This window comes from Pelophylax lessonae, assembly GCF_965119305.1.
Source record: "Pelophylax lessonae genome assembly, chromosome: 2".
Classification (NCBI taxonomy): Eukaryota; Metazoa; Chordata; class Amphibia; order Anura; family Ranidae; genus Pelophylax; species Pelophylax lessonae.
Window position 1 is genome coordinate 392,666,715 of NC_138769.1, and position 26,654 is coordinate 392,693,368.

Here is a 26,654-nt window from a genome sequence, read left to right on the forward strand (position 1 = left end):
AGGCCCAACCGGTGCCAAACTAGAAGTTTTAAAGGCTCATTATAAACAAAGAATGAGACTCAAATAAAAATTCCAACGGAAAAAAACCCTCGAGGTAGACCACTGGTCTCCTCAAATGGCGGCCTGCAAAACCTTGCGGCCAAACGAGGCATCAGACGATGCCATTACATCAACTTTATAATGTCTTGTAAAGGTATGCACCGACGACCAGATAGCCGCCTTGCACACCTGGACCACTGACGCCTGATGGTGAAAGGCCCATGACGCACTAAGTGCCCGAGTGGAGTGCGCCTTAACAGGGAACGGGGGCTCCTGACCCTTAATAGAATAAGCCTGTACCACCGTCTGTCTGATCCATTTGGAAATAGTCACGGCAGATGCAGGCAACCCCTTTTTGGGTCCATCCGGGACCACAAAAAGTGAATCCGTCTTGCGAAACGAGTCTGTCGTTTTCAAGTATACCCTGATCGCCCGGACCACATCCAAGGAGTGCAAAGCAAACTCCAGAGGATGACTGGGCTTAGGACACAGGGAAGGTAATACAATTTCTTCATTCAGATGAAATTCTGAAACCACTTTTGGTAGGAAGGATGGATTCGGACGAAGAACCACCTTATCTCTATGAACCACCAGATATGGGGAACGACAAGATAATGCGGCCAGTTCTGACACCCTGCGTGCAGAAGTGATAGCCACCAAGAAGGCCACCTTCTGGGACAACGTAGGTAGAGGAATCTCCCTAATATCTTCAAAGGGAGGTTTCTGAAGAACCGACAATACTAAATTAAGATCCCAGGGTGGTAACGGATGAAATTCCGCACCAAGGAATGAGTAGCCAAAGGCTTCTGAAAAAAGATAGCTAAGGCTGAGACCTGACCCTTGATAGTACTCAAGGCCAGTTTCTGCTCAACCCCTTGTTGCAGAAAAGCTAATATTCGACTAACCGAATAAGACCGTGGACGGAACCCCAGAGGTTCACACCATGCAATGTAGGACTTCCATGTGCGATGATAAATCTTTCTGGAAGTCGCTTTCCTTGCTTTAACTAGAGTAGGAATAACTGAAGCTGACAAACCCTTGTCCTTCAGCACCTGGGTCTCAATAGCCAGGCCGTTAAAGCCAGCGATCGTAAAGCAGGATGGAAGATCAGTCCCTGAGACAGTAGGTCCTCCCTGAGAGGAAGTCTCCACGGGACGTCCGCCACCAGTCTGACCAAGTCGGCGTACCACGCTCGGCGAGGCCAGTCCGGAGCTACCAGGATTACTGGAATTCCTTCCTCCTCTATCCTGCGAAGAAGTCTTGGCAGTAACCCGAGAGGAGGGAAGGCATACATTAGCTGGTATTGCCCCCACGGGGCGATCAGTGCATCTGCGGTCTCTGCTAGAGGATCGCGGGAGCGAGCCACGAATCTCTGTACTTTCCTGTTGAATCGTGATGCCAACAGATCCACATCCGGGGTGCCCCAACGTAGGCACAACTGGTGGAAAACTTCTGGATGGAGGGACCATTCCCCCTGATCCAGAGTCTGACGGCTGAGATAATCTGCCTGCCAATTTTCCACCCCCGGAATGAACACCGCAGAGATCGCTGGAACAAATCGTTCCGCCCAGCGAAGAATGCAAGCCACTTCCTTGGCCGCTCGGACACTCTTGGTGCCCCCCTGGTGATTGACATAAGCCACGGCCGTGGCGTTGTCCGACTGGATTCGAACCGGGCTGCCCTGGAGCTGCTCGGTCCAGTGAATCAGACAAAGTCTGATCGCTCTCAGTTCCAATACATTTATCGGCAACCTGGATTCTTCCGGGGACCAAAGTCCCTGGACAGATAACTGACCGAGAATTCCTCCCCATCCGGATAGGCTGGCATCCGTGGTCACTATCGTCCAATATATTGGCAGAAATGACTTTCCCTGGCTGAGCATCGGAGACCGAAGCCACCAGACCAGAGACTCTCTGGTCTGTTTGCTCAATCGGATCCGATTGTCCAGGGATTCCGGATTCCGATTCCATCTGAGAAGAATCTCTTGCTGAAGAATTCGGGTATGGGACTGGGCAAATGGGACTGCTTCGAAGGAAGCCACCATCAACCCCGGAACCCTCATGCAAGTTCGAAGAGAAGACCAGCTGTTGGATAGTAACAACTGGACTGCTGATTGAATCTTCCGGAGTTTCCCTACCGGAAGGAAAACTCTTGTCCTGACTGTGTCTAGAATTAGACCCAGATATTCGAGCCTCTGGGTGGGAACCAGAAATGACTTTTGCTGGTTCACCAGCCACCCGAATTCCTGTAAAGAAATTATAGTAATTTCTATGTTTTGTAGCAGGGTCTGAGGAGACTCTGCATGAAGCAGGAGATCGTCTAGGTAACCTAGAATCGATATGCCTCTTTGGCGCAGTAGTGCCAACATTGGGGCCAACACCTTCGTGAAGACCCGAGGAGCCGTGGCGAGACCGAAAGGTAACGCCACAAACTGATAGTGGTTCTCTTCTACGGAAAAGCGTAGAAACCGCTGATGTCCTGCGAAAATGGGAATGTGAAGATAGGCGTCCTTGATGTCTATGGACGCTAGGACATCCCCTGGATGCAGGAAGGCTGCTACTGTGCGAATGGATTCCATCTTGAATTTTCTTATGTTGAGAAAGGAATTGAGTGCCCTTAAGTCCAGAATTGGACGCACTTTGCCCTCTTTCCTGGGTATTGTAAATAGGTTTGAATAAAACCCCTGAAAACGTTCTGTCCAAGGAACGTGGACTACCACTCCTTGTTGTAGTAAATCCGTGACTGCTCTCCGCAGATCTTCTAGACAATTCCGGGGATAGTCGGATATTGGAAGGGAAGAATCGCGCCGGTGGGAGAGATCGAAACTCGATCTTGTACCCTGACCTTATGACTTCGCAAACCCACTTGTCCGGGATTCTGGAAAGCCATTTATCCGGGAACCGGCGAAGACGTCCCCCCACCCCAGTTATGGGTGGGGGCGCACCTTCAGGCTTTGGACGATTTATCTTTAGGTCTGGAGGGGGCGGGCTTTTGCTTGCCCGACCAACGTCCCCTGAAGCCTCCTGAAGGAGCTTTGGAGGACTTAATTTTTTCACCCGCGGGACGAAAAAACTTTTTGTGAGCAGAGAAAGAAGGTCCTCGCCTTTGACGAGGTCCTTTACCTTTAACATTTTGCGGTAAAAAGGTGCTCTTTCCTCCCGTGAGATCCTTAATGATCTCATCTAAGTTGGCTCCAAATAGACGCTCTCCTAAAAAGGGGATATTAGCCAATGCTTTTTTGGAACCTTGGTCGGCTAACCAACCTTTTAGCCACAGTGTACGCCTGAGAACCACTGCTGAAACTGATGCTCGCGCCAATAATGGAGTGGCGTCTAACGCCGCATCACACACAAACTGTAACCCCTGTATCATTTGTTCCAACAAATCTGACCTGGCCTGAGGGACTTCTTCTAAGTCCCGACGCAACCACTTGGTCCATTCAGTTACAGTCTGCGAAACCAGTCCAATAGCAATTATTGGTCTGAAAGCTGATCCAATCAAGGAAAACATGGTGCAAGACATAGCTTCTATCTTGCGATCCACTGGATCTTTAAAAGACGGGGCGTCTTCTAAAGGAATAACCGTGGCTTTATTCAATCTAGCAATTGGTGAATCCACCACAGGTGGTTCTGTCCATTTCTTAATGAGGGTTTCCTCAAACGGATAACGCCTGTTAATGCGTTTAGAAATAGCAGAAGTGCGTTTTGGCAGACTCCATTCTTCTTTGATTGGATTGCCAAAACATTTGGGCAATGGAAAAACCTTCGCTACTGATGCGTTTTTTAGTCCCAAAGGGGATTTCAGTTTCAGCTATTTCCGACGGAATACCCTGTAATCTTAAGGTTTCTTGAACAGATACAATGAGTGCGTTTACCAACGCTTCCTCACGGGCTATGGCTGATGCCGAAACATCCTCCTCACTGTCTGAAGAGACAGTACCCGAGACACCAATCCCAGATGAAGTACCTGCAACTGCAGAAATAGGCTCAGATTCTGAATCCGAAGTTTCAGATAATAAGGGGTTAGGCGGGGGTCGCTTTCTTGCGCCCTGTCCCTGACAAGCCACTTCCACCCAGGACACAAAAGTTTTCATAATAGCTGACAATGATTCAACCGTCAGTGGGGTGCTGGAGGATCCTGCAGACACCTCGAGGGGATCCGGTGGAGATACATGAGTGGCAGGGTCCATGTTAATTCAGGACACCTCTGCCAGAAAAAACAAAAACTTTTTTTTTTTTTTTTTAAATAAAAAATACCTCTTTTTTTTTTTTTATGTGTATCCCCCTAGCGCAATAGCGCCCCTCAGAGTACCTGCTTCTCGATCCCCACAGAGAGAGAGAGGGACCCTCAAGGCTCACCACCCGATGCAGAGAAGTTTCCAACCAACTGCAGTCAGCGTCTGTCTTTTACAGACTGGAAAGAGCTGTGTTAGTTTTCCCGGGTAGAAGGACGTGGCTCCGCCCCCTGTGTACGCCTTCCGGCGTTCCCAGCTCTCCACGAGGTAGCTGGGCTCATCAAACATGGCCGCCCTCATACAGGAGACAATAGACTCCAAAAACATGGCGGCCGGCGTGACCTGAGGACATTCATGCACCCGGTCTACGGCAAAATGGCGGCGGACTGCCAAAATAGTTTTTCCCAGCACATCCACCTGCATCTCTGCTAAATGGCGGTTTATCGATCTGCAGGAGGTACACTACAATTAGGGTAGGATTATACCTCCTATGTCTGCTGTAATACTACAGTCTGCTGGGTAGAGTGTTAGCTCTCAAACCAAGTCCACTTCCCACCAAACACATGTTGTATTTACAAGGGGGACTTTAAGTGTCAGACAGATACTGACCATGTATGGAGGGGCCCATAATTCATACTGCCTCATAACGAGGAAAAAAGGGAACGTTTACTCACCATACCGAACCGACAGGCACCCTCTCTTCACAATACCCTCTCCACCGGGGTGGGGGGTTGTGGACCACTCCGGACGCCTCAACTCTCTGGTTCCTGGCGTCCAAGCGAGACTTTTAACTCGCAAGGTCAGTCCCTCCAATGGGACTCCGTCGCGGCCGACCCAGCGCAATGCAATGGTCTGCGCGCGCTCGTAGGCCGGCTGGGGTGACCACTGGTGTCGCCCAGTCCGGCGTATTTGCTTGAAGATCTCACAGGAAAAAACACTGGAGAAAAAACTACCTAAAAAATATTTTTTCTAAAAAAAAAATCTTGCCAGGACCAGAGATCCCAGCAAGGAACTTAGGTCCTTACTCCTGACTAGACAGAAAAAAACTGATGCCTTGTAGCAGAGAGAGGGAGGATATACCCTCTGGGACTGCCCCTAGGGTGGAGCCAGAACGTTTTTTCTTTTCTGCCTAGTCCTACTCCTGCGGAGACAACATAACCCAGTTCTTGTGAATCAAGAAGACTACGTCTGTCAATGAGCGACAGAGAAACATTTTTTTCTATAAATGTCTAAATACTTGTGTTGGTTAATGGGGAAATAATAGTGACTCAATCCCATATGTTCCCTTCTCACTACTTGTAACTAAAGCTCTAAATTCTGTTTTTCCTTCCACTGCAATAAAGTGTTGTCCCATGGACGGTATATTTAGGCTTTTCTGAACCATCAGACAGTCATAAAACTGTCTTGGGTTGTGTTTATTTTTCTAAACTTGGCAATGGTAGGATAAGCTACTTAATTTTCTATGGTCATTTTAACATACAAACATGAAAAAAAGTTTTTTAAGAAGATCTTAACTGCAGAGTCAGCACCAAAAAGTAAATTTTCCCCCCACCTCCCCAAACCATAGCCCAAAAGCTTTATTCCCCAAACAAATGCACTCATTTATCTAAGCAGGGATGGACTAAATGTTAATGTCCCACTGCAAGGTTTTTATGAAAGACTCACTGCTTTTTAGAAGCCAGGAAGATATTTTAGGTCTGGTTTACATGCGTTTCAGTCTGTGCATGCAAGGACATACAAATATAATTGCTGGCGGTTGATTTAGAGTGGGGGTCGGCATACCATCAAGGACACAGCATGGGGGGGTACAGGACACTATTGTGGGGGCAGAGGACACTACAGGGTGGGGGGGGGGAGATGTGAAGGGGGCAGAGGACACTGTGTTAGGGGGGGGATAAAGAACACTACTGTGATGTGAAGGGGGCAGAGGACACTGTGTTGGGGGAGGTATAGAACACTACTGTGGGGGGAGGAGGGTATAGGACACTACTCTGGGGGGGCAGAGGAAATTACATTGGGAGGGTGATGTGAAGAGTACAGTACAGTGATGCTGTCTTTTTTATTGGGAGCTTGATCATTTTTTTTTTTGTTGAAGGGTTCCGCGTAGTAGACCCCCCCCCCCCCCTTCCCAGTGGATCTTTGCTTTCCCCCATGTTGTCCAGGTAGATCTCAACCTCTGAAAATTTGCCTACCCTTGCTTTCGAGTATATGTAAACCCAATCCCTTACATTTCATAAGTTCACCTTTAGTAACATGTTACACTCATATTTAAGGTGTAACCTGTAACTAACTGAGCAGCAACCTCTCACCCCCAGCCCCAAATCCCTGTTGTGACAGCGGGCCAGGGATCTTCTACCTGTGCCCACTATCACAGAGTTCAGTGATTGGGAGAACTACAACTACCGTCATCCATTGCAACGGACGTCCTGTAGTTCTCAATGAACTTCCAGGGCGCTGATGAGCACTCTAGGCAGTTCAATGATGCTTCCCGTCATTCAGTAACTACAGTATCCCACAAAAGTGAGTACACCCCTCACATTTTTGTAAATATTTTATTATATCATTTCATATGACAACACTGAAGAAATTACACTTTGTAGTGAGTGTACAGCTTGTATAACAGTGTAAATTTGCTGTCCCCTCAAAATAATTCAACACACAGCCTTTAATGTCTAAACTGCTGGCAACAAAATTGAATACACCCCTAAGTGAAAATGTACAAATTGGGCCCAATGAGCCATTTTCTCTCTCCGGTGTCATGTGAATTGTTAGTGCCGATTCATGCTACCGCGGCACGACTTCGGGGGCGACCTGTGAAGTCACATGCACCTCGACTTCGGCGTGACTTGCACGGACTTCATATAATGAATGTCAATGCAAGTCGCTCCGATGACGCCCCGAAGTAGTACAGGAACTACTTTCTAAGTCGGAGCGACTTGAGTCGCTCCTATTAGAACGGTTCCCGTAGCACTGCATGGACCGCGACTTGTCAGGCTGACCAGTCGCCTGACAAGTCGCGGTAGTGTGAATGGGCACTTAGTGTTACAAGGTCTCAGGTGTGAATGGGGAGCAGATGTGTTAAATAATGACCATGTATGGCCATTCTTTTGTTTAACGGTGGAAGCGGAAGCTGACCCAAAAAGTTCCAAGGCTACATAGGAGAAGTTCTGGTCCTGTAAAGATCCCGGGCAATGTGCAATAATTTTGAAGGTCTATTATTATCTGCAATCTGGTGAGTGGGGAACCTTGAGGGGCACCATATCACTCTGCAAGCACCTTAATTATTTGGCACCTTGGCACCTTAATTGGATCACTTTAAGGACTCTTTTCAAGCACTGAATATTTATTTGGACTATTTCTAACCACCTATTTTGTTTATTGTGCACTAATATATTTATCTATATATTTATTTATTTGTTATTGCTCAGAGATTTTTTTAGCACATAGCACTTTTTTACATTTGATCATACAGTGTGCACTTTATAAAATATTGAATATTGTATTTATATCACAGCACTTTACACTTTATTTGAGCTAGCGCTGCATAAATTCGTTTTTCATCATATTTTCCTAAGACTTTCTTAGTGTCTGCAGCAGCTGCCCATTATTGCATTTATTCTTATTTAAATTTTCACGTTGTGTAGCGCGGGTTTAATTTTTGTTTTTCACATGTGTTAAATTTGGTGTTAATCGCTCTCACTCTCATACTGGTCACTGAAAGTTCAACATGGCAAAGAACTCTCTGAGGATCTGAAAAAAAGAATTGTTGCTCTATATAAAGATGACCTAGGCTATAAGAAGATTGCCAAGACCCTGAAACTGAGCTGCAGCACAGCGGCCAAGACCATACAGCGATTTAACAGGACAGGTTCCACTCAGAACAGGCCTTGTCATGGTCGACCAAAGCAGTTGAGTGCATGTGCTCAGCATCATATCCAGAGGTTGTCTTTGGGAAACAGACGTATGAGTGCTGCCAACATTGCTGCAGAGGTTGAAGGGGTCAGCCTGTCATTGCTCAGACCATACACCGCACACTGAATCAAATTGATTTGCGTGGCTGTCGTCCCAGAAGGAAGCCTCATGTAAAGATGATGCACAAGAATGCCTGCAAATAGTTTGCTGAAGACAGGCAGACTAAGGACATGGATTACTGGAACCTTGTCCTGTGGTCTGATGAGACCAAGATAAACCTTTTTGGCTCAGATGGTGTCAAGCGTGTGTGGCGGTAACCTGGTGAGGAGTACAAAGACAAGTGTGTCTTGCTTACAGTCAAGCATGGTGGTGGGAGTGTCACGGTCTGGGGCTGCATGAGTACTGCCGGCACTGGGGAGCTACAGTTCATTGAGGGAACTGTGAATGCCAACATGTACTGTGACATACTGAAGCATAGCATGATCCCCTCCCTTCGGAGACTGGGCCGCAGGGCAGTATTCCAACATGATAATGACCCCAAACACAACTCCAAGATGACCACTGCCTTGCTAAAGAAGCTGAGGGTAAAGGTGATGGACTGGCCAAGCATGTCTTCAGACCTAAACCCTATTGAGCATCTGTGGGGCATCCTCATATGGAAGGTGGAGGAGAGCAAGGTCTCTAACATCCACCAGCTCCGTGATATCGTCATGGAGGAGAGGAAGAGGACTCCAGTGGCAACCTGTGAAGCTCTGGTGAACTCAATGCCCAAGAGGGTTAAGACCGTACTGGAAAATGATGGTGGCCACACAAAATATTGACACTTTGGGCCCAATTTAGACATTTTCACTTAGGGGTGTACTCACTTTTGTTGCCAGCGGTTTAAACATTAATGGCTGTGTGTTGAGTTATTTTGAGGGGACAGCAAATTTACACTGTTATACAAGCTGTACACTCACTAATTTTTTAGCAAAGTGTAATTTCTTCAGTGTTGTCACATGAAAAGGTATAATAAAATGTTTACAAAAATGTGAGTGGTGTACTCTTAGGAGATATTGTACCTTCCCATACACGATACGGGAAGACAGCAACACTGAGTCTGCAGGAGCCTGAGATTGCACCTGTGATCTTCTGATCGCAGTAACAATGCTTTACAGGCTCCTAATAAAAAAAAACCAAATAAATAAAAGCACATTTGTTCAACTAATTTTAAAATGTATTTTTACTACTTTTATATCTGTGGCTTGCAGTTATACTAGGTGATCTTGACATGAAGGTCCTTGTTCAAGCATTTACTGATATAGGATGACAATTGTCTATCAAATTTGCTCTTTGCTTTGTCACCCTGTTAGATGGGCTTCTGATGGAGACTACAAATTTAGGTTTCAACACACATTACACATGTGTGTTCCACTATTGTCACCTTCAGGAAACCCATGCTGAGAAATGGCATACAGCTATTACTTGAGTGCATGTAGACCGGAAGATGCTGCAGGAGATATTGTTTAAAGTAATCCCAGAAGGTTTCATTAAACAACTACACCAAGTATAAAGTGCAGCAGCCAGAGACCTTTCTGGTATGACAGAATCACAGAAAAAGTGTCAAAACTTGCCCTTACTTTCTGCCCCCACAAGTTCCTATTGGCCCATCACTATGATGGGCTACTGCATTGGCCAACAGTAATTTGCAGGAGACAGGAAGGGGCAGCAATCTTCATTGCTATTAGGAAATGCTGAAGCTTTTCCTGTGAAAATAGTCTGGTTTTGAAGGATGGAAGCACCTTGGTCAGGTACCTGGCCCCAATTGCATTTCCTCCAACAGTTATTCACAATTTCACAGGTACGAGTGGATTAAGTGACAGCAAAGTGAAGCCCTCGCAAACACAAAAGGCCTTTAAAATGTTTATCCAAATGTTTAGTCCACATTTTCTTTTGCACAAATCTAGCCACATTATTTTGATAAAAATGTTGTCCATTTTACAGAGAAATAATGCTTATTGATAGCTCACCTTTAGAATCATCTCAGCCCGGGTCATGCCTTTCACTACAATCTTTGTGTAACTGGCTGGAGCTTTCCTTATTACTTGAGAACCAATGGATGGCAGATCCAGAAGAACCGTTTTTAATGAATGAGTATCAAGTAGAAGCTGTAAGCAAGACAGATAAATATTAGGCATTACAAACAAATAGGCAAAACTAGTTACCGTTGATCCAATAGTAGTGGTAAAACACTGCCAATGTTACAACATATAGTTACAATATAATTTGACAATTGTTCATGTCTTTTTTTCTCTTCTGTTTACAAACAATACAAACAATTACAATGTACTCATATTAATGTTACAACATAGTATAGTAAAAAAAAAAAAAAAAAACACACAAAGTATTATCCCAAATCAGTCTCAGTGTTTCAGGTATCCCTTGAGAAGTAAGGGTCTACAGGAAGAAGATTGAAGTTGGCACCTAAAGTGATTACAAAGCTTAATTTTATTTATTTTTTATTAAAATAATACACATGCTCTGCTTTATTATTGAACCTTCTCTTTTTGGAACCTTGCCGGCGCTCTAGGCTCTTCCTGTTTTCGGTGCGCCAAAATGGGAAGTTGCTTCCTATGGGGGTTCACTCCCAAGCTGGGTTACATGCATCTATAGACACACACACAGTGCTGCTTGACCCTGCCCCCCTGCTCCCTCCTCACAAGATTTGATTGACAGCAGCAGGAGCCAATGGTTCCCCCTGCTCTTACAGAGTCCTGCTGCTGAACATTGCTGGATCGAAGTAGGTGAGAATTTAGGAAGGTGGAAAGGGATTTTATTAAGGTAAAAATGTCCTGCCTTTAGAACAGGGTGGACTGGGCTGGGGGGGGGGGGGCAGGGTCTAATGCCCCCAAAAAAGGCAGCCACAACCAGCACTACTTTACTCACAGATGACAGTAACCATGTATTAGTGTGACCCTGCCCCACATCCCGGCTGAGGCCCTTTTTTGTTGTGTTGCCTCTGCCACTGGTTGCTAGGACCGCCCAGTGTCTAGCAACCAGTGACATCAAGTCACCTGACCTAACGCAGAGTGAGCCTCCTCCGTGGCTCCGTGCCGAGTAGTTTAACTCCACCCATTCCTCCATCTCAGGCGGCATGGTCAGAGGGAAGGGAGGGGAAAAAACTGCCAGGACTCAAGAGCTTTTGTCCGGTAAGGCTGACTGAGCGCCGGGGATGGATCAAGTGTGTCATGGGGACCAGGCTTTGCAGAAAGACCCATACAAAGAGGAGGGGCGATAATTGCAGTCCTTTACTTGTGGGGGCTGTGATCCCCCCAAAAGTGAAGGACTATTATCCCCCAATCCATCACTCTGCCACCACCGGCTCTTCTCCCCCCACCATCACGATCCATCACTCTAGCTCCACTGACTCTACTCCCCCACCCCACCACCACAATCCATCACTCTAGCACCACCGGCTCTACTTCCCCACCCCTCTTTCTCTCTCCCTCCCCTCTCTCCACCCCTCCTGTCTTCCTTCCTCCTTTACCCTCTTTCCCCCTCCCTCTCCATCTTTCTTGTTCTTTCCCCCTCTGCTCTCTCTCCCCCCTCCCTCTCATTTTCTCTCTCTTGTTCTCTCTCTCCACCCCTCTCTACCTTCTCACTCTCTTTCCCGTTCTCTCCCTCCTCCCCCATTCTCTCCGTTCTCTCTCTCTCGCTTTCTCTCATCCCCTCTCTCCCCCTCTACTCAATACTGTTGTATGTTACATAGTCCTAACCAAAGTGTTAATTCTTTCAACAGTTACTCATTTTAATGAAGTTCTTCTTTAGGGTAGGCTCAGACAGGCAAAGTGGTATCATTATCTGTGAAAATTTTAATTTTGGAAAAAAAATTATCCTCTATCCTAAGGTGTATGTGTTGGTCTGTCAGTTGTGGCACAGTAATTAGGAGGATTTTGTGGGAAAATAGACTGTGGCATAGGAGTGCAGTGTAAAAAGCAACTCAGGCCCAGGTTCTGTCCATAACAATGCTTTGCCACAGCGTGTTATATGCCTCTCCCAGGACAGATACCGGTGGATAACGGAAAGCTCAGGATTGCTGATTGCGATCGGGAGCTTTCCGATCATGTGACCACCTTGACAGCCAATCACGATAGTCACATGATCATGAACCCTGCCCCACCTTTTGGTATCCTAAACCTCTTAAAGGGCCAGGAGGCGACATCCGTCGCCAAGCAGTTAAATACAATTCTCACATAGTTTTAAAACATTTTTGTTTAATTATGTTTGCTTTTTTAGTTTAAAAAAAATTTCAAGCAATGCATGTACATTTAATGTATGTTTGTTTCTGTATATCAGATCAAATAGTTCTCTAATTATTTACTGTAAACATGATTTTTTATTGTGTTTTAATTTACATGGATATCGAAAGTGTCAGGTGGGGGTCGGATGAAGGCAGGGAAGAGGGAGAGTGGGAGGGGGCTAAGTCTGCACTGTGGGCCTCTGGGTTATACTTGCCCCCCGGGCCAAAAGTTGTCAGTCAGCCCCTGCTTTAGAACCACTTTTTCTGCTTTCCATCTGCTATAAAAAAATGGAAAGAGAATGGCAAAGCTGTAAATCTGAAAAGAACACATTAGCCACCAAAAGTGAGTGACCGTGCAAGGTGGTGAGTAAGGTAGGTCACAAAGAGACCTATGACAACTCTGTAGGAGTTCCAAGCCTCAGTGTCTGGGACTGGAGAGACTATACATACAACTATCACCTAAGTGCAATAACCAGTGGCCGAATTATGGGATTGTGTCAAAAATAAAGCCACTGTTAACTAAAACTCACGTCACTTACAGTTTGTCTAAAATCAGCTGGAAGAAAGTGCTATGTCCCGAGGAGATTTAAATGTAGCTATCAAACTAAACTCCTATGTTTGACATAATCCAAATGGTGGGGATGCTTCTGTACTGTAGACAGATTCCAGAATAAAAAATAGAGCGCAAATCAAGAGGATTTTTAAACTGGCTTAGCAAACTCACCCAGTACAATGCATTGTTGCTGATATAATGTAAGGTATAAAAACAGAGTAAATTCATCAATCTTATTTTACAATAGAAACCAAAGCTAGCAAACAAAAAATAAAAACAAAAGCAACTAATTTGAGCTTGCCAGACAATAATTGATCTGCCTCTAGTGGCAATAGAGAATGATATCAAACAAAGTAAAACAGAAATAAATTACAAAATATTGATTTGAAAAGAGCAGAATACAAATCTCCAGCTTCTCTCTGAGTTTTACTATTCAACCACCACAGGGACCAAGATTTCTTCAATGAAGTAACCAAAAGGTTTATCACCACCCAGGTGTACAGTAATTATGTGAAAACTTAAATTCATCAACTGAACTCTACACAAACTAAGCACCCACAGATCAAAAACATTATTTTTACCATGTATTTATAGAATCCATAGCTTTACTACTAAGTTCAAAAAACTACAGCCTATGGGCCAGATGTAGGACACTACTTGTCTGTTATTGCCCCCTTGTCCTGTAAGCAAAATGTAAGTGGGTGCCAGGTGCTGGAGCACAGAGAGTGATTTAGCTGGCATTGTAGTGTGGAATGATTTCCTGCGAAATTCTAGTCATGAGGCGATCAGGCCAGTAGAGGAAAATCGTGGGGCACAGAGCATTTACAACGTTAGGTGACCATAGAAGAGGAATCAAATAAAGTGAAGATAATCAGCGCAATCCTCAAAATAAAGTGAAAAACACAAAGCTGCAAGCAATCAGTGCCAAACACAAAACACCCTTAGTAATCAATAAAGTAATATTGCTGCGCTAAGTGAATAAAAATATCGCTTAAATATGTGACAAATAATGCTGTGATACTGGTAAATCAATAACACTTGAATAAGATAACAAATAATATTGTGATAATCATAAATCACTTGAATAAAGTGTCCCAATAAGTGAGCAGTGACTTTAAATAATATATCAAAAGTCCCAATAAACAGTGCAGTTTCAGTGATATAAAGATAAACAAATCTTCATCTGTGCAGAATGTGCTGCATGCTTCACTCTCAGTGCTCCAGTGACAGATAGTGAGATTAGCAGCTCACCTCAAATGGAGACTCAAATGAGTCAAGTCAGGCACATAAAGCAGTATTCACAATCGCCTGGTGATCACCTCTGCCTTCACCTCCAACCAATCTCTCAAACTCCAGGGATGTGGTGGATGAAAAACAAATAAAGGAGATCTAATGCTCTCTGTGTTGATTGGGGGGTTATTTATTATCAGTATATATATTGCACTTACATAGACGGGCACTTCAGCCGTGCCAGCTAGCAATTGCCTCCAAACACTTCCTGGTACCTCCGGACCGGCGTAATGACGTGCAGGCTCCTCCCCCGTACGCGTTGCGTCATCGACTTCGTCAGCGGGGTCCCTGACGAAGTCGATGACGCAACGCATACGGGGGAGGAGCCTGCACGTCATTACGCCGGTCCGGAGGTACCAGGAAGTGTTTGGAGGCAATTGCTAGCTGGCACGGCTGAAGTGCCCGTCTATGTAAGTGCAATATATATACTGATAATAAATAACCCCCCAATCAACACAGAGAGCATTAGATCTCCTTTATTTGTTTTTCATCCACCACATCCCTGGAGTTTGAGAGATTGGTTGGAGGTGAAGGCAGAGGTGATCACCAGGCGATTGTGAATACTGCTTTATGTGCCTGACTTGACTCATTTGAGTCTCCATTTGAGGTGAGCTGCTAATCTCACTATCTGTCACTGGAGCACTGAGAGTGAAGCATGCAGCACATTCTGCACAGATGAAGATTTGTTTATCTTTATATCACTGAAACTGCACTGTTTATTGGGACTTTTGTTATATTATAGAAGAGGAATGCTGTTGAGGAGTTCCTTTCACTGACACTTAGGATGCGCAACTATTCTTTCCACCGACACAGATGATGGGGAACTATTCCTGCTACTGACACCTACAATGGGACATTTTTTTACGTCCACTGACCGTGGGGAATTTTTACTTCAAGTGACCTCTAGCCACAGTCTGGGATTTGAAGAGTCTAAATGGTTAGCACTTCCGCCTAGCAGCACTAGGGTCACTGGTTCGAATCCCAACCAAGACACTACCTGCCTGAAGTTTGCATGTTCTCCCTGTGCCTGCGTGGGTTTCCTCTAGGTACTCTGGTTTCCTACTACACTCCAAACACATGCTGGTAGATTAATTGGCTCCTGTCTAAATTAGCCCTTGTATGTGTATATATGTATGTATGAATTTGAGTTAGGGACCTTAGATTGTAAGCTTCTTGAGGGCAGGGATGGATGTACATTTACAATATATACAGTCATGAAAAAAAAAATGAATGGTCTTATGGAAAAGGCCGAATACAGCGCTTGCTAATTAAATTACTAATGGATACCAATATCCATGCCAACCTCTGTGGAGAAAACTCTGAGGACGTCACCGGAAGTGACAAAACGCACCAGTTTGGACCGCATAGCGTCATTACGTCACGTGGGTGGAACGCAAGCCGGAAGTTAGCTAGCCACCCTGCGAGGAGGACGCGCAGCCCGCACCGCTGACCACCAGTGATTTGTCGTTTTATCTGCATTTGAACCCGATATATGGGAAATAAACTATCTTAACCACTTGCCGACTGCCTAACGCCGATCTACGTCGGCAGTCAGCCCCTCACAGGCAAAGTGACGTAGGGCTACGTCACTAGCTTGTGAGGGTCTAGGGAGCGTGCGCGCGCCCCCGGAGGCGCGCTCCCGCTCCCGCGTGGTCACGGACCCCCCCGCGCGTGTGACCAGCGGACCCGATGTCCGCCGGTCACTCGGCGATCTGTGGGGGAGAGGGAGAATGTCAGGCAGCTTGTGTAAACAAGCCACCTGTCATTCTCCTCGCTGTAAAGACACTGATCAAACGGATCTAGTATGTAGATCCGTTGATCAGTGTCCTTACAGCTCAAGCCACAGCCAATCACAGTAGAAAGCACGCCCCTAGGGATACACACAGCCCCTCCCTCCCAAATAAAGTTAACCCCTTCACAACCAGTGTATTTTTACAGTAACAGTGCATATGTATAGCACTGATTACTGTAGAAATGTCACTGGTAACCCCAAAAGTGTCACAAATGTCAGTCAAGGGTCCGATCTGTCCGCCCCAATGTCGCAGTACCGCAAAAAAAAAAAATCGCAGATCGCCGCCATTACGCGTTAAAAAAAAACAACAACAAAAATGACAAAAATCTTTCCCTTTGTTAGTAAACGCGATAACTTTTGCGCAAACCAATCAAAATACGCTTTTTGCGATTTTTTTTACCAAACATATGTAGCATAAAACAAATTGGCCGAAAATTTTAAAAAATTTTGATTTTTACTTTTTTTTTGGGGGGAATTTCATATAAAAAAATGTGAAAAATATTGTTATTTTTGCAAAATTGACGCTCTTTTTTTGTTTATAGCGCATGATTAAAAAATCGCACAGGTGATCAAATACCACCAAAAGAAAGCTCTGTTTGTGGGAAAAAAAGGACGTCAAATTCGTTTAGGTACAGCGTCGCACGACCGCGCAATTGTCCGTTAAAGTCACGCAGTGCCGAATCGCAAAATACCCCCTGGTCAGGAAGGGGGTAAAATCTTCCGGGGCTTAAGTGGTTAATTTTAAAACTACTACACTATTTGGAGCCTTTTTTCTCCTTTTCCTACCACACTTGGTCGTTTACCCCAGAGCCTAAAGGAGCCGTTACCAGCCCATAGGACCATAAAGGGGAAACCAATTGAGCCCAGGGGGCTATTAAGCTCAAATGGTTCTAATGCCATATGGCATATAGGACCCACAAGATCCGGTAAGTGATCCAATCTATTCACTCACACGAGGCAAGGAATCGATGATACGGCCAATCACGTCTGAGCACCTGCACCTTCGAATTTTAATTTGAAAGACTTACATTCACTGAGGACTTCATTAATATTTGAGCACTACAGTCACTGTTTACTCTGGACTATTTATATTATAATTAGGGTTGAGCGAACACCTAGATGTCCGTGTTCGACGGGTTCGGCCGAACTTTAAAAAAAAGTCCGGGTCCGTGTCCCGGACTTTTACCGAACTTTTCCCGGACACCGAACCCCATTGAAGTCAATGGGGACCCGAACTTTAAGGCACTAAAATGGCTCTAAAACACCAAAGGAAAGGGCTAGAGTGCTGCAAATGGCAGCAAAACGTAATTAAGAGCATGGCAAGTGCTCTGCAAACAAATGTGGATAGGGAAATAACTTAAAACAACAAAAAAAAAAAACGGAAAAATAAAACAATGTTCTTCTTCATCTCTGAAGGACGAGGCCCATATGGAGTAGGAGGGAGGTTGAGGTGGTGGTGGATGTGGCGGTGACATAGGCGTGCGCACAGGGTGTGCTGGGTGTGCCTGGGCACACCCTAATCACCTAGGGCACATAGCATTGCCAGTGAGGAGATGGGAAAGATCTCCCTGGGACCTGCTCTGCTCTATTTCTCCTTGCCTACAGGTACATGGCCCCGATACATTACTCTCCCTGCTGGCAAACACATGCATGTGTATTTCAACTTTGGGGTGCACACCTTAATGCAATAGGCTGCGCACACCTATGGGCGGTGTAGGTGGAAGCGGCGGTGGAGGAGGACCAGGGCCGGATTAACAGCATCATGGGCTTGGTGCTGAGGATTTTGAAGGGCCTTAAGGGCCGTGCCTTGCCATGCACCCAGAGGAGGAAGGGTGCAGCCATGCATGCCTAATTCAACATGGGATGCTGTCTCTGAAGCCCATAAACACATCCATGCATCGCCAACTGTCCCTCCTTGTCCGGCCTTCACGCTGTGTGGGGAGGTTCTGAGGGTGCTGCCTGGGGAAGCGAGCATAGAAGCCAGACTTCTGTGTTTACAAGTGACAGAAGAGCGGTAACAGTGAATATGGCCAACCCGGGGCCTATATAAAAGGTAGGGGCCTGGAGCTGCAGCTCCAATAGCCCCTACATTAATCTGGCCCTGAGGAGGAGGACGAGGTAGCCAACACTGCTTCTTTTCAAAAATTTTAAATGAGGGTACACCCCAAAAGAGTGAGAAAGAGCAAAAATGGAACAATGGGTGGGTAAGGTCGGTATCCATTGCTATTCTGCATAAGGTACGGAAAAGTCCCGTGGGATCCATGCCTGGTTCATTTTAATGAACGTGAGCTTGTCCACATTGTCTCTGGACAGGCGGCTGCGCTTGTCTGTTATAACGCCCCCAGCCGTGCTAAATACCCGTTCAGATAATACACTGGCTGCAGGGCACGCCAGCACCTCCAAGGCGTAAAGGGCAAGCTCAGGCCATGTGCCCAATTTGGAGACCCAGAAGTTGAAGGGGGCAGACCCGTCATTCACTACATGTAGGCGTGTGCACACATACTGCTCCACCATGTTGGTAAAATGCTGCCTCCTGCTAAGACGTTCCATCTGAGCTGCTGGTGCTGCTGTTTGTTGTGGCGTGCTGACAAAGCTTTTCCACATTTCGGCCATGCTAACCCTGCCTTCTGAGGTGCTGGCGGTGCCCTGGTTGCGTTGGCGACCTCCTCCTCCTCCTCCTCTGCCTTGTGCTTCCACTGTGGCCCCGCTGTCAGATGGGAATGCCAGCAGCATGGCGTCTACCAGCGTGCGCTTGTACTCGCGCATCTTGCGATCGCGCTCCAGTGAGTGAATTAAGGACGGTACGTTGTCCTTGTAACGGGGATCCAGCAGCGTGGCCACCCAGTAATCAGCACAAGTTAGAATGTGGGCAACTCGGCGGTCGTTGTGGAGACACTGCAGCATGTAATCGCTCATGTGTGCCAGGCTGCCCAGAGGCGACGAAAGGCTGTCCTCTGTGGGAGGTGTATCGTCCGTGTCCTCTGTATCCCCCCAGCCACGCACCAGTGATGGCCATGAGCTGGCCTGGGTGCCACCCTGCTGTGAACATGGTTCCATCTCCTCCTCCAGCTCCTCCTCCTCCTCATCCTCCAGAACTGTGCCCCTGCTGGACAATTGCGTCCCTGGCGTTTGCGTGTGCAGGAACCCACCCTCGGAGCCCCTTGCGAATGACTGCCCTGAAAGCCTTGGAAATGTTACCTCTTCATCCTCCTCCTCCTCCTCATCCTGTGCCACATCCTCTTCCATCATCGCCCGAATTGTTTTTTCAAGGAGGCATAGAAGTGGGATAGTTAAGCTGAGAACGGCGTCATTGCCACTGGCCATGTTGGTGGAGTACTCAAAACAGCGCAACAAGGCACACAGGTCTCGCATGGAGGCCCAGTTATTGGTGGTGAAGTGGTGCTGTTCCGCAGAGCGACTCACGCGTGCGTGCTGCAGCTGAAACTCCACTATGGCCTGCTGCTGCTCGCACAGTCTTTCCAGCATGTGCAAGGTGGAGTTCCACCTTGTGGGCACGTCACATATGAGGCGGTGAGCGGGAAGGCCGAAGTTACGCTGCAGCGCTGCCAGGCGAGCAGCAGCAGGGTGAGAACGCCGAAAGTGCGCACAAACGGCCCGCACTTTCTGCAGCAGCTCTGACATATCGGGGTAGTTTTTAAGGAACCTCTGCACCACCAAATTCAGCACATGCGCCAGGCAAGGGATGTGCGTCAAACCGGCTAGGCCCAGAGCTGCTATGAGATTTCGCCCGTTATCACACACCACCAGGCCGGGCTTGAGGCTCGCTGGCAGCAACCACTCATTTGTCTGCTGTTCCATGCTCCTCCACAACTCCTGCGCGGTGTGTGGTTTGTCCCCCAAACAGGCAAGTTGTAAAACTGCCTGCTGTCGTTTACCCCTGGCCGTGCTGAAGTTGGTGGTGAAGGTGTTACGCTGTCCGGATGAGGAGGCGGTAGAGGATGAGGAAGCGGAGTAGGAGGAGTTACGAACAGGAGGCAAACTGAAGCGCCCTGCAATCCTCGGTGGTGGAAGGACATGCGCCAAATTGCTATCCGCCTCAGGCCCATCCGCCACTGCATTTACCCAGTGTGCCGTTAGGGAGATATAACGCCCCTGACCGTGCTTACTGGTCCACGTATCCGTAGTTAGGTGGACCTTGGCACAGATGGCGTTGCGCAGTGCACACCTGATATTTTCCCCCACTTGGTTGTGCAGGGAAGGGATGGCTTGCCTGGAAAAGTAGTGGCGGCTGGGCACGACGTACTGTGGGACAGCCACCGACATAAGGTTTTTAAAACTGTGCGTCTCCACCAGACGGAATGACAGCATTTCAAAGGCCAATAATTTTGAAATGCTGGCATTCAGGGCCAGGGATCGCGGGTGGGTAGGGGGGTACTTCCTCTTCCTCTCAAGTGTTTGGGAGATGGAAAGCTGAACGCTTCCACGGGACATTGTGGAGATGGTTGTTGGTGACCCAGGTGGTGGTGTTGCTGACAGATCGTCTGTTTGCGGGGTGGCAGGTGCCGGTATCACTACAGATGTGGCTGGAGCGGCCGAGACTGCAGCAGAAGAGGAAGCAGGATGAGCCAGAGACGTTTCTTGGTTTTGAAGGTGTGTACTCCACTGCAGCTCGTGCTTTGCACTTAGATGCCTGATCATGCAGGTTGTGCTCAGGTTGAGAAGGTTCATGCCTCGCTTCAAGCTCTGATTGCACAGGGTGCAAACCACTCGTGTCCTGTCATCAGCACATTTTCTAAAGAACTTCCACGCTAGAGAACTCCTTTGAGCTGACTTTGGTGCGCTCGTTCCCTTGCTGCGTTGGGCAGTAGCGGGCGTAGTGTCTAGGGCACGGCCGCTCCGCTTCTGCACCCTGCTCCCTCTTCTGCTGTGCTGGTGGCTCTGTGCGACCACCGCCTCTTCCTCCAAACTACTCAGGTCACCTGCATGACGTTCATTCCATGTGGGGTCGAGGACCTCATCGTCCTCCACATCATCTTCCACCCAGTCTTCACCCCTGCCCTCCTTGTCGGTCTCCACAATGCTGAACGCCGCAGCAGTTGGCACCTGCGTTTCGTCATCATCGGAGACGTGCTGCGATGATCCTTGCATGTACTCATCTTGAGAAATAAGTGGTTGGGCATCGCTGCACTCAATCTCTTCCACTTCTGGGGCAGGGCTAGGTGGATGGCCCTGGGAAACCCTGCTGACAGAGTCCTCAAAAAGAATAAGAGACTGCTGTATGGCTTGGGGCTCAGACTGCTGGCCTGATTTGCAAGGGGGTGAGGTGAAAGACGGTTGGACATTGGCTGCAGGTGCCAACTCTGACCTTTCTGCAGTAGACTGGGTGGGAGACAATGTGAAGGAACTGGAGGCACTGTCAGCAGCAAACCAATCTACTATCGCCTCAACTTGTTCTGGCCTCATCACTTCTAGGGGCGTTTGATGCCCTACCAAATACTGATGCAGGTTCTGTCGCCTACTCACACTTGAGGAAGGTGTTTCACTTGTGCGTGTAGCTGGCACAGATCGACCATGTCCTCTCCTTGCAACAGGAGCTCTACCAGCAGCACCACGACCCAGGCCACGGCCCTTATTTGACGGTCTCCTCATATTTCTGTAATTTAAGATCTTGCCCTAGAAAGGTTTTTATTGAATAGCGGAATAGAAAATATGATCCAAAAAAAGTGTATGTATATCACACGTACACAACCACACTAGGCCCCAATTACTATTGTTTGTACCCCTAAAAGGCTAGATGAGGAGTAGGGGGAGTATGGAACAGGCAGCACCCTCAAACCTTCAGAAGTATGAGATGAACCCCAACAACTTGGAAAGGTGGATCTCTCTCACACGTACCGACACAGACTATCCCGCAATTCAATTGATCCTCAAAGGTTTTTATTGAATAGCGGAATAGGAAATATGATCAAAAAAAGTGTATGTATCTCGCACGTACACAACCACACTAGGCCCCAATTACTATTGTTTGTACCCCTAAAAGGCTAGATGAGGAGTAGGGGGAGTATGGAACAGGCAGCACCCTCAAACCTTCAGAAGTATGAGATGAACCCCAACAACTTGGAAAAGTGGATCTCTCTCACACGTACCAACACAGACTATCCCCCAATTTAACTGATCCCCAAAGGTTTTTGATTAAATAGCGGAATAGAAAATATGATCCCAAAAAAGTGTATGTATATCACACGTACACAACCACACTAGGCCCCAATTACTATTGTTTGTACCCCTAAAAGGCTAGGAGTAGGGGGAGTATGGAACAGGCAGCACCCTCAAACCTTCAGAAGTATGAGATGAACCCCAACAACTTGGAAAGGTGGATCTCTCTCACACGTACCAACACAGACTATCCCCCAATTTAACTGATCCCCAAAGGTTTTTGATTAAATAGCGGAATAGAAAATATGATCCCAAAAAAGTGTATGTATATCACACGTACACAACCACACTAGGCCCCAATTACTATTGTTTGTACCCCTAAAAGGCTAGGAGTAGGGGGAGTATGGAACAGGCAGCACCCTCAAACCTTCAGAAGTATGAGATGAACCCCAACAACTTGGAAAGGTGGATCTCTCTCACACGTACCAACACAGACTATCCCCCAATTTAACTGATCCCCAAAGGTTTTTGATTAAATAGCGGAATAGAAAATATGATCCCAAAAAAGTGTATGTATATCACACGTACACAACCACACTAGGCCCCAATTACTATTGTTTGTACCCCTAAAAGGCTAGGAGTAGGGGGAGTATGGAACAGGCAGCACCCTCAAACCTTCAGAAGTATGAGATGAACCCCAACAACTTGGAAAGGTGGATCTCTCTCACACGTACCAACACAGACTATCCCCCAATTTAACTGATCCCCAAAGGTTTTTGATTAAATAGCGGAATAGAAAATATGATCCCAAAAAAGTGTATGTATATCACACGTACACAACCACACTAGGCCCCAATTACTATTGTTTGTACCCCTAAAAGGCTAGGAGTAGGGGGAGTATGGAACAGGCAGCACCCTCAAACCTTCAGAAGTATGAGATGAACCCCAACAACTTGGAAAGGTGGATCTCTCTCACACGTACCAACACAGACTATCCCCCAATTTAACTGATCCCCAAAGGTTTTTGATTAAATAGCGGAATAGAAAATATGATCCCAAAAAAGTGTATGTATATCACACGTACACAACCACACTAGGCCCCAATTACTATTGTTTGTACCCCTAAAAGGCTAGGAGTAGGGGGAGTATGGAACAGGCAGCACCCTCAAACCTTCAGAAGTATGAGATGAACCCCAACAACTTGGAAAGGTGGATCTCTCTCACACGTACCAACACAGACTATCCCCCAATTTAACTGATCCCCAAAGGTTTTTGATTAAATAGCGGAATAGAAAATATGATCCCAAAAAAGTGTATGTATATCACACGTACACAACCACACTAGGCCCCAATTACTATTGTTTGTACCCCTAAAAGGCTAGGAGTAGGGGGAGTATGGAACAGGCAGCACCCTCAAACCTTCAGAAGTATGAGATGAACCCCAACAACTTGGAAAGGTGGATCTCTCTCACACGTACCAACACAGACTATCCCCCAATTTAACTGATCCCCAAAGGTTTTTGATTAAATAGCGGAATAGAAAATATGATCCCAAAAAAGTGTATGTATATCACACGTACACAACCACACTAGGCCCCAATTACTATTGTTTGTACCCCTAAAAGGCTAGATGAGGAGTAGGGGGAGTATGGAACAGGCAGCACCCTCAAACCTTCAGAAGTATGAGATTGTGTTCACTGTACCCCACAAAGATTGAGTTCACTGCACCCCACAATGATTGTGTTCACTGCACCCCACAAAGATTGTGTTCACTGCACCTCACAAAGATTGTGTTCACTGTACCCCCCAAAGATTGTGTTCACTGCACCCCACAAAGATTCTGTTCACTGTACCCCACAAAGATTGTGTTCACTGCACCCCAAAAAGATTGTGTTCACTGCACCCCAAAAAGGATGTTGTTCACTGCACCCCAAAAAGGATGTTGTTCACTCCACCCCAAAAAGATTGTGTTCACTGCACCCCACAAAGATTGTGTTCACTGCACCCCAAAAAGATTGTGTTCACTGCACCCCAAAAATGATTTTGTTCACTGCACCCCAAAAAGGATTTTGTTCACTGCACCCCAAAAAGGATGTTGTTCACTCCACCCCAAAAAGATTGTGTTCACTGCACCCCAAAAAGATTGTGTTCACTGCACCCCACAAAGGATTTTGTTCACTGCACCCCAAAAAGATTGTGTTCACTGCACCCCAAAAAGGATGTTGTTCACTGCACCCCAAAAAGGATTTTGTTCACTGCACCCCAAAAAGATTGTGTTCACTGCACCCCACAAAGGATTTTGTTCACTGCACCCCACAAAGATTGTGTTCACTGCACACCAAAAAGGATTGTGTTCACTGCACCCCAAAAAGATTTTGTTCACTGCACCCCAAAAAGATTGTGTTCACTGCAGCCCAAAAAGATTGTGTTCACTGCAGCCCAAAAAGATTGTGTTCACTGCAGCCCAAAAAGATTGTGTTCACTGCAGCCCAAAAAGATTGTGTTCACTGCAGCTCACACACAGAAAAATGGATGTGGATCACTGACACCTGCCTATCTCCAATCCCACACCACACAGCAATATCGATTGTAGTTTGTAGAACACAGTTTCCCTAAAATTCAGCAGACTCTGTCCCTAACAGGATTGAGAAGAGATCGTAGATCAGGATTGAGTGCAGACCCCACCCCCCACACAGCAATATCGATTGTAGTTTGTAGAAGACACTGACCCTATAATTCAGCAGACTCTATCCCTAAAATGCCTACAACTCGCCCTGCCTAAACACTCCGACCTGTCCCTCAATTCTATCCGGACACAAATGGTTTTTTCCTGCCTATCTTTCCCTAATCAGCAGCCAGCACGTTGATGTGTGCTCTGTCCCTGAATCTAAGCAGCATAATGACGCCGCTGCGGCTGCCTCGAACTTATAAAGACTTGGTCACATGCTTCAGACGGCCAATCACAGCTACTGAGACATTTGCAGGCATGGCTGGGATGGCTTAAGGCACACCAGTTAAACGATTGTTGATTGGCTGTTGAAAGCCCGCCATGAAAAGAGCGCCAAAGCATGCAAAACCCGGAAATAAAACGACCGAACACGGATTTTTACCCGAACATACAGTAAAGTGTCCGTGTCCGTGTTCGGGTACAAAAAATCCAATTATTCGGTACGAACACGAATAATACAGTCCGTGTTCGCTCAACACTAATTATAATATTTTTGAGTATATTCGTCTTTACCATTTTTTATTTTTATTTACATATATATATATATATATATATATTTTTATATGATTATATATAATTTTTTTATATATCATTCACCAAGTCACTGATGCACAATGTGGCACCTATTTAATTATTTATTGGGAGTTTTGATGATTTACCATTATTATTTACATTTGTTTACTTGATATTTTCATTTTTATTTATACCACTATTTATTGATTGATTATTTATACATACCACAGAGGTTGGCATGGATATTGCTATACATTAGTAATTTAATTAGCAAGCACTGTATTTGGCCTTTTCCATAAGACCATTCATTTTTCAGTCTACCCTTTATCCTACAGCAGCTGCTTATTCCATTTATTTACCTTTAGGCACGCAGGTTATTTGTATGCGCATTTTTTTATAATACTTCCTTGGCGCGTGGAATATACTTTGTATATTTTTTTACATATACAGTCATGGCCAAAAATATTAACACCCCTGCATTTCTGTCAGATAATGCACCACTTCACCTAGAAAATTGTTGCAATTATAAATGTTTAGCCATTCATATGCTTATTTATTTATTTCTTTATTTTTTGTATTGGTATGACACAAAAATGTGTAGAAACAAAAAGACAAATCTGACACATTTCATGCAAACAACTCCAAAAATGGACTGGACAAAATTATTGGCACCTTCTCAAAATTGTAGAAAATAATTGCATTCCAAGTTTGTGATGCTCCTGTAATTTGTAATTAAACTCACATGTATCAATTAACCTACCTAAGGAAGCCAAAATACTTTTGGGAGATATGTGCTTTGGGCTGATGAAAAAAAATTACAGCTTTTTGTAAAGCCCATTACTCTGTTTTCAGAAAAAGAAATAAGGCATTTAAAGAAAAGAATACAGTCTCTACAGTCAAACATTGTGGAGGTTCACTGATGTTCTGGGGCACCTAACACAATACAAGGTTCTTTGTGAATAACAATGTCCTGATAAATATTTTTGTGCAGAAAACAAAGGCAAAAGATGCTGTCAATACAATACCTATTTAACAGATTTAAGAAATCTTTGGTAAGTAACAAAACGTGGCCTCTTTACTCAAAAACTTTCATTGTAATTATTTCTTCCTCAGTAATTAACCACTTAAGCCCCGGAGGATTTGGCTGCTAAAGGACCAGGGGTTTTTTTGCGATTTTTTACTGCGTGACTTTAACGG

The 26,654-nt window shown here is 45.9% G+C and overlaps 1 protein-coding gene across 1 annotated transcript in view; it reads right to left on the reverse strand.

The window, feature by feature from the left end:
• VPS53 (VPS53 subunit of GARP complex) overlaps positions 1 to 26,654 on the reverse strand; it is a 296,463-nt gene that overhangs the window by 30,821 nt on the left and 238,988 nt on the right. The window contains exon 20 of the mRNA XM_082246053.1: positions 10,195 to 10,332. Coding sequence (XP_082102179.1) covers positions 10,195 to 10,332 — 138 coding nt within the window. The remainder of the gene's footprint in view (positions 1 to 10,194; positions 10,333 to 26,654) is intronic.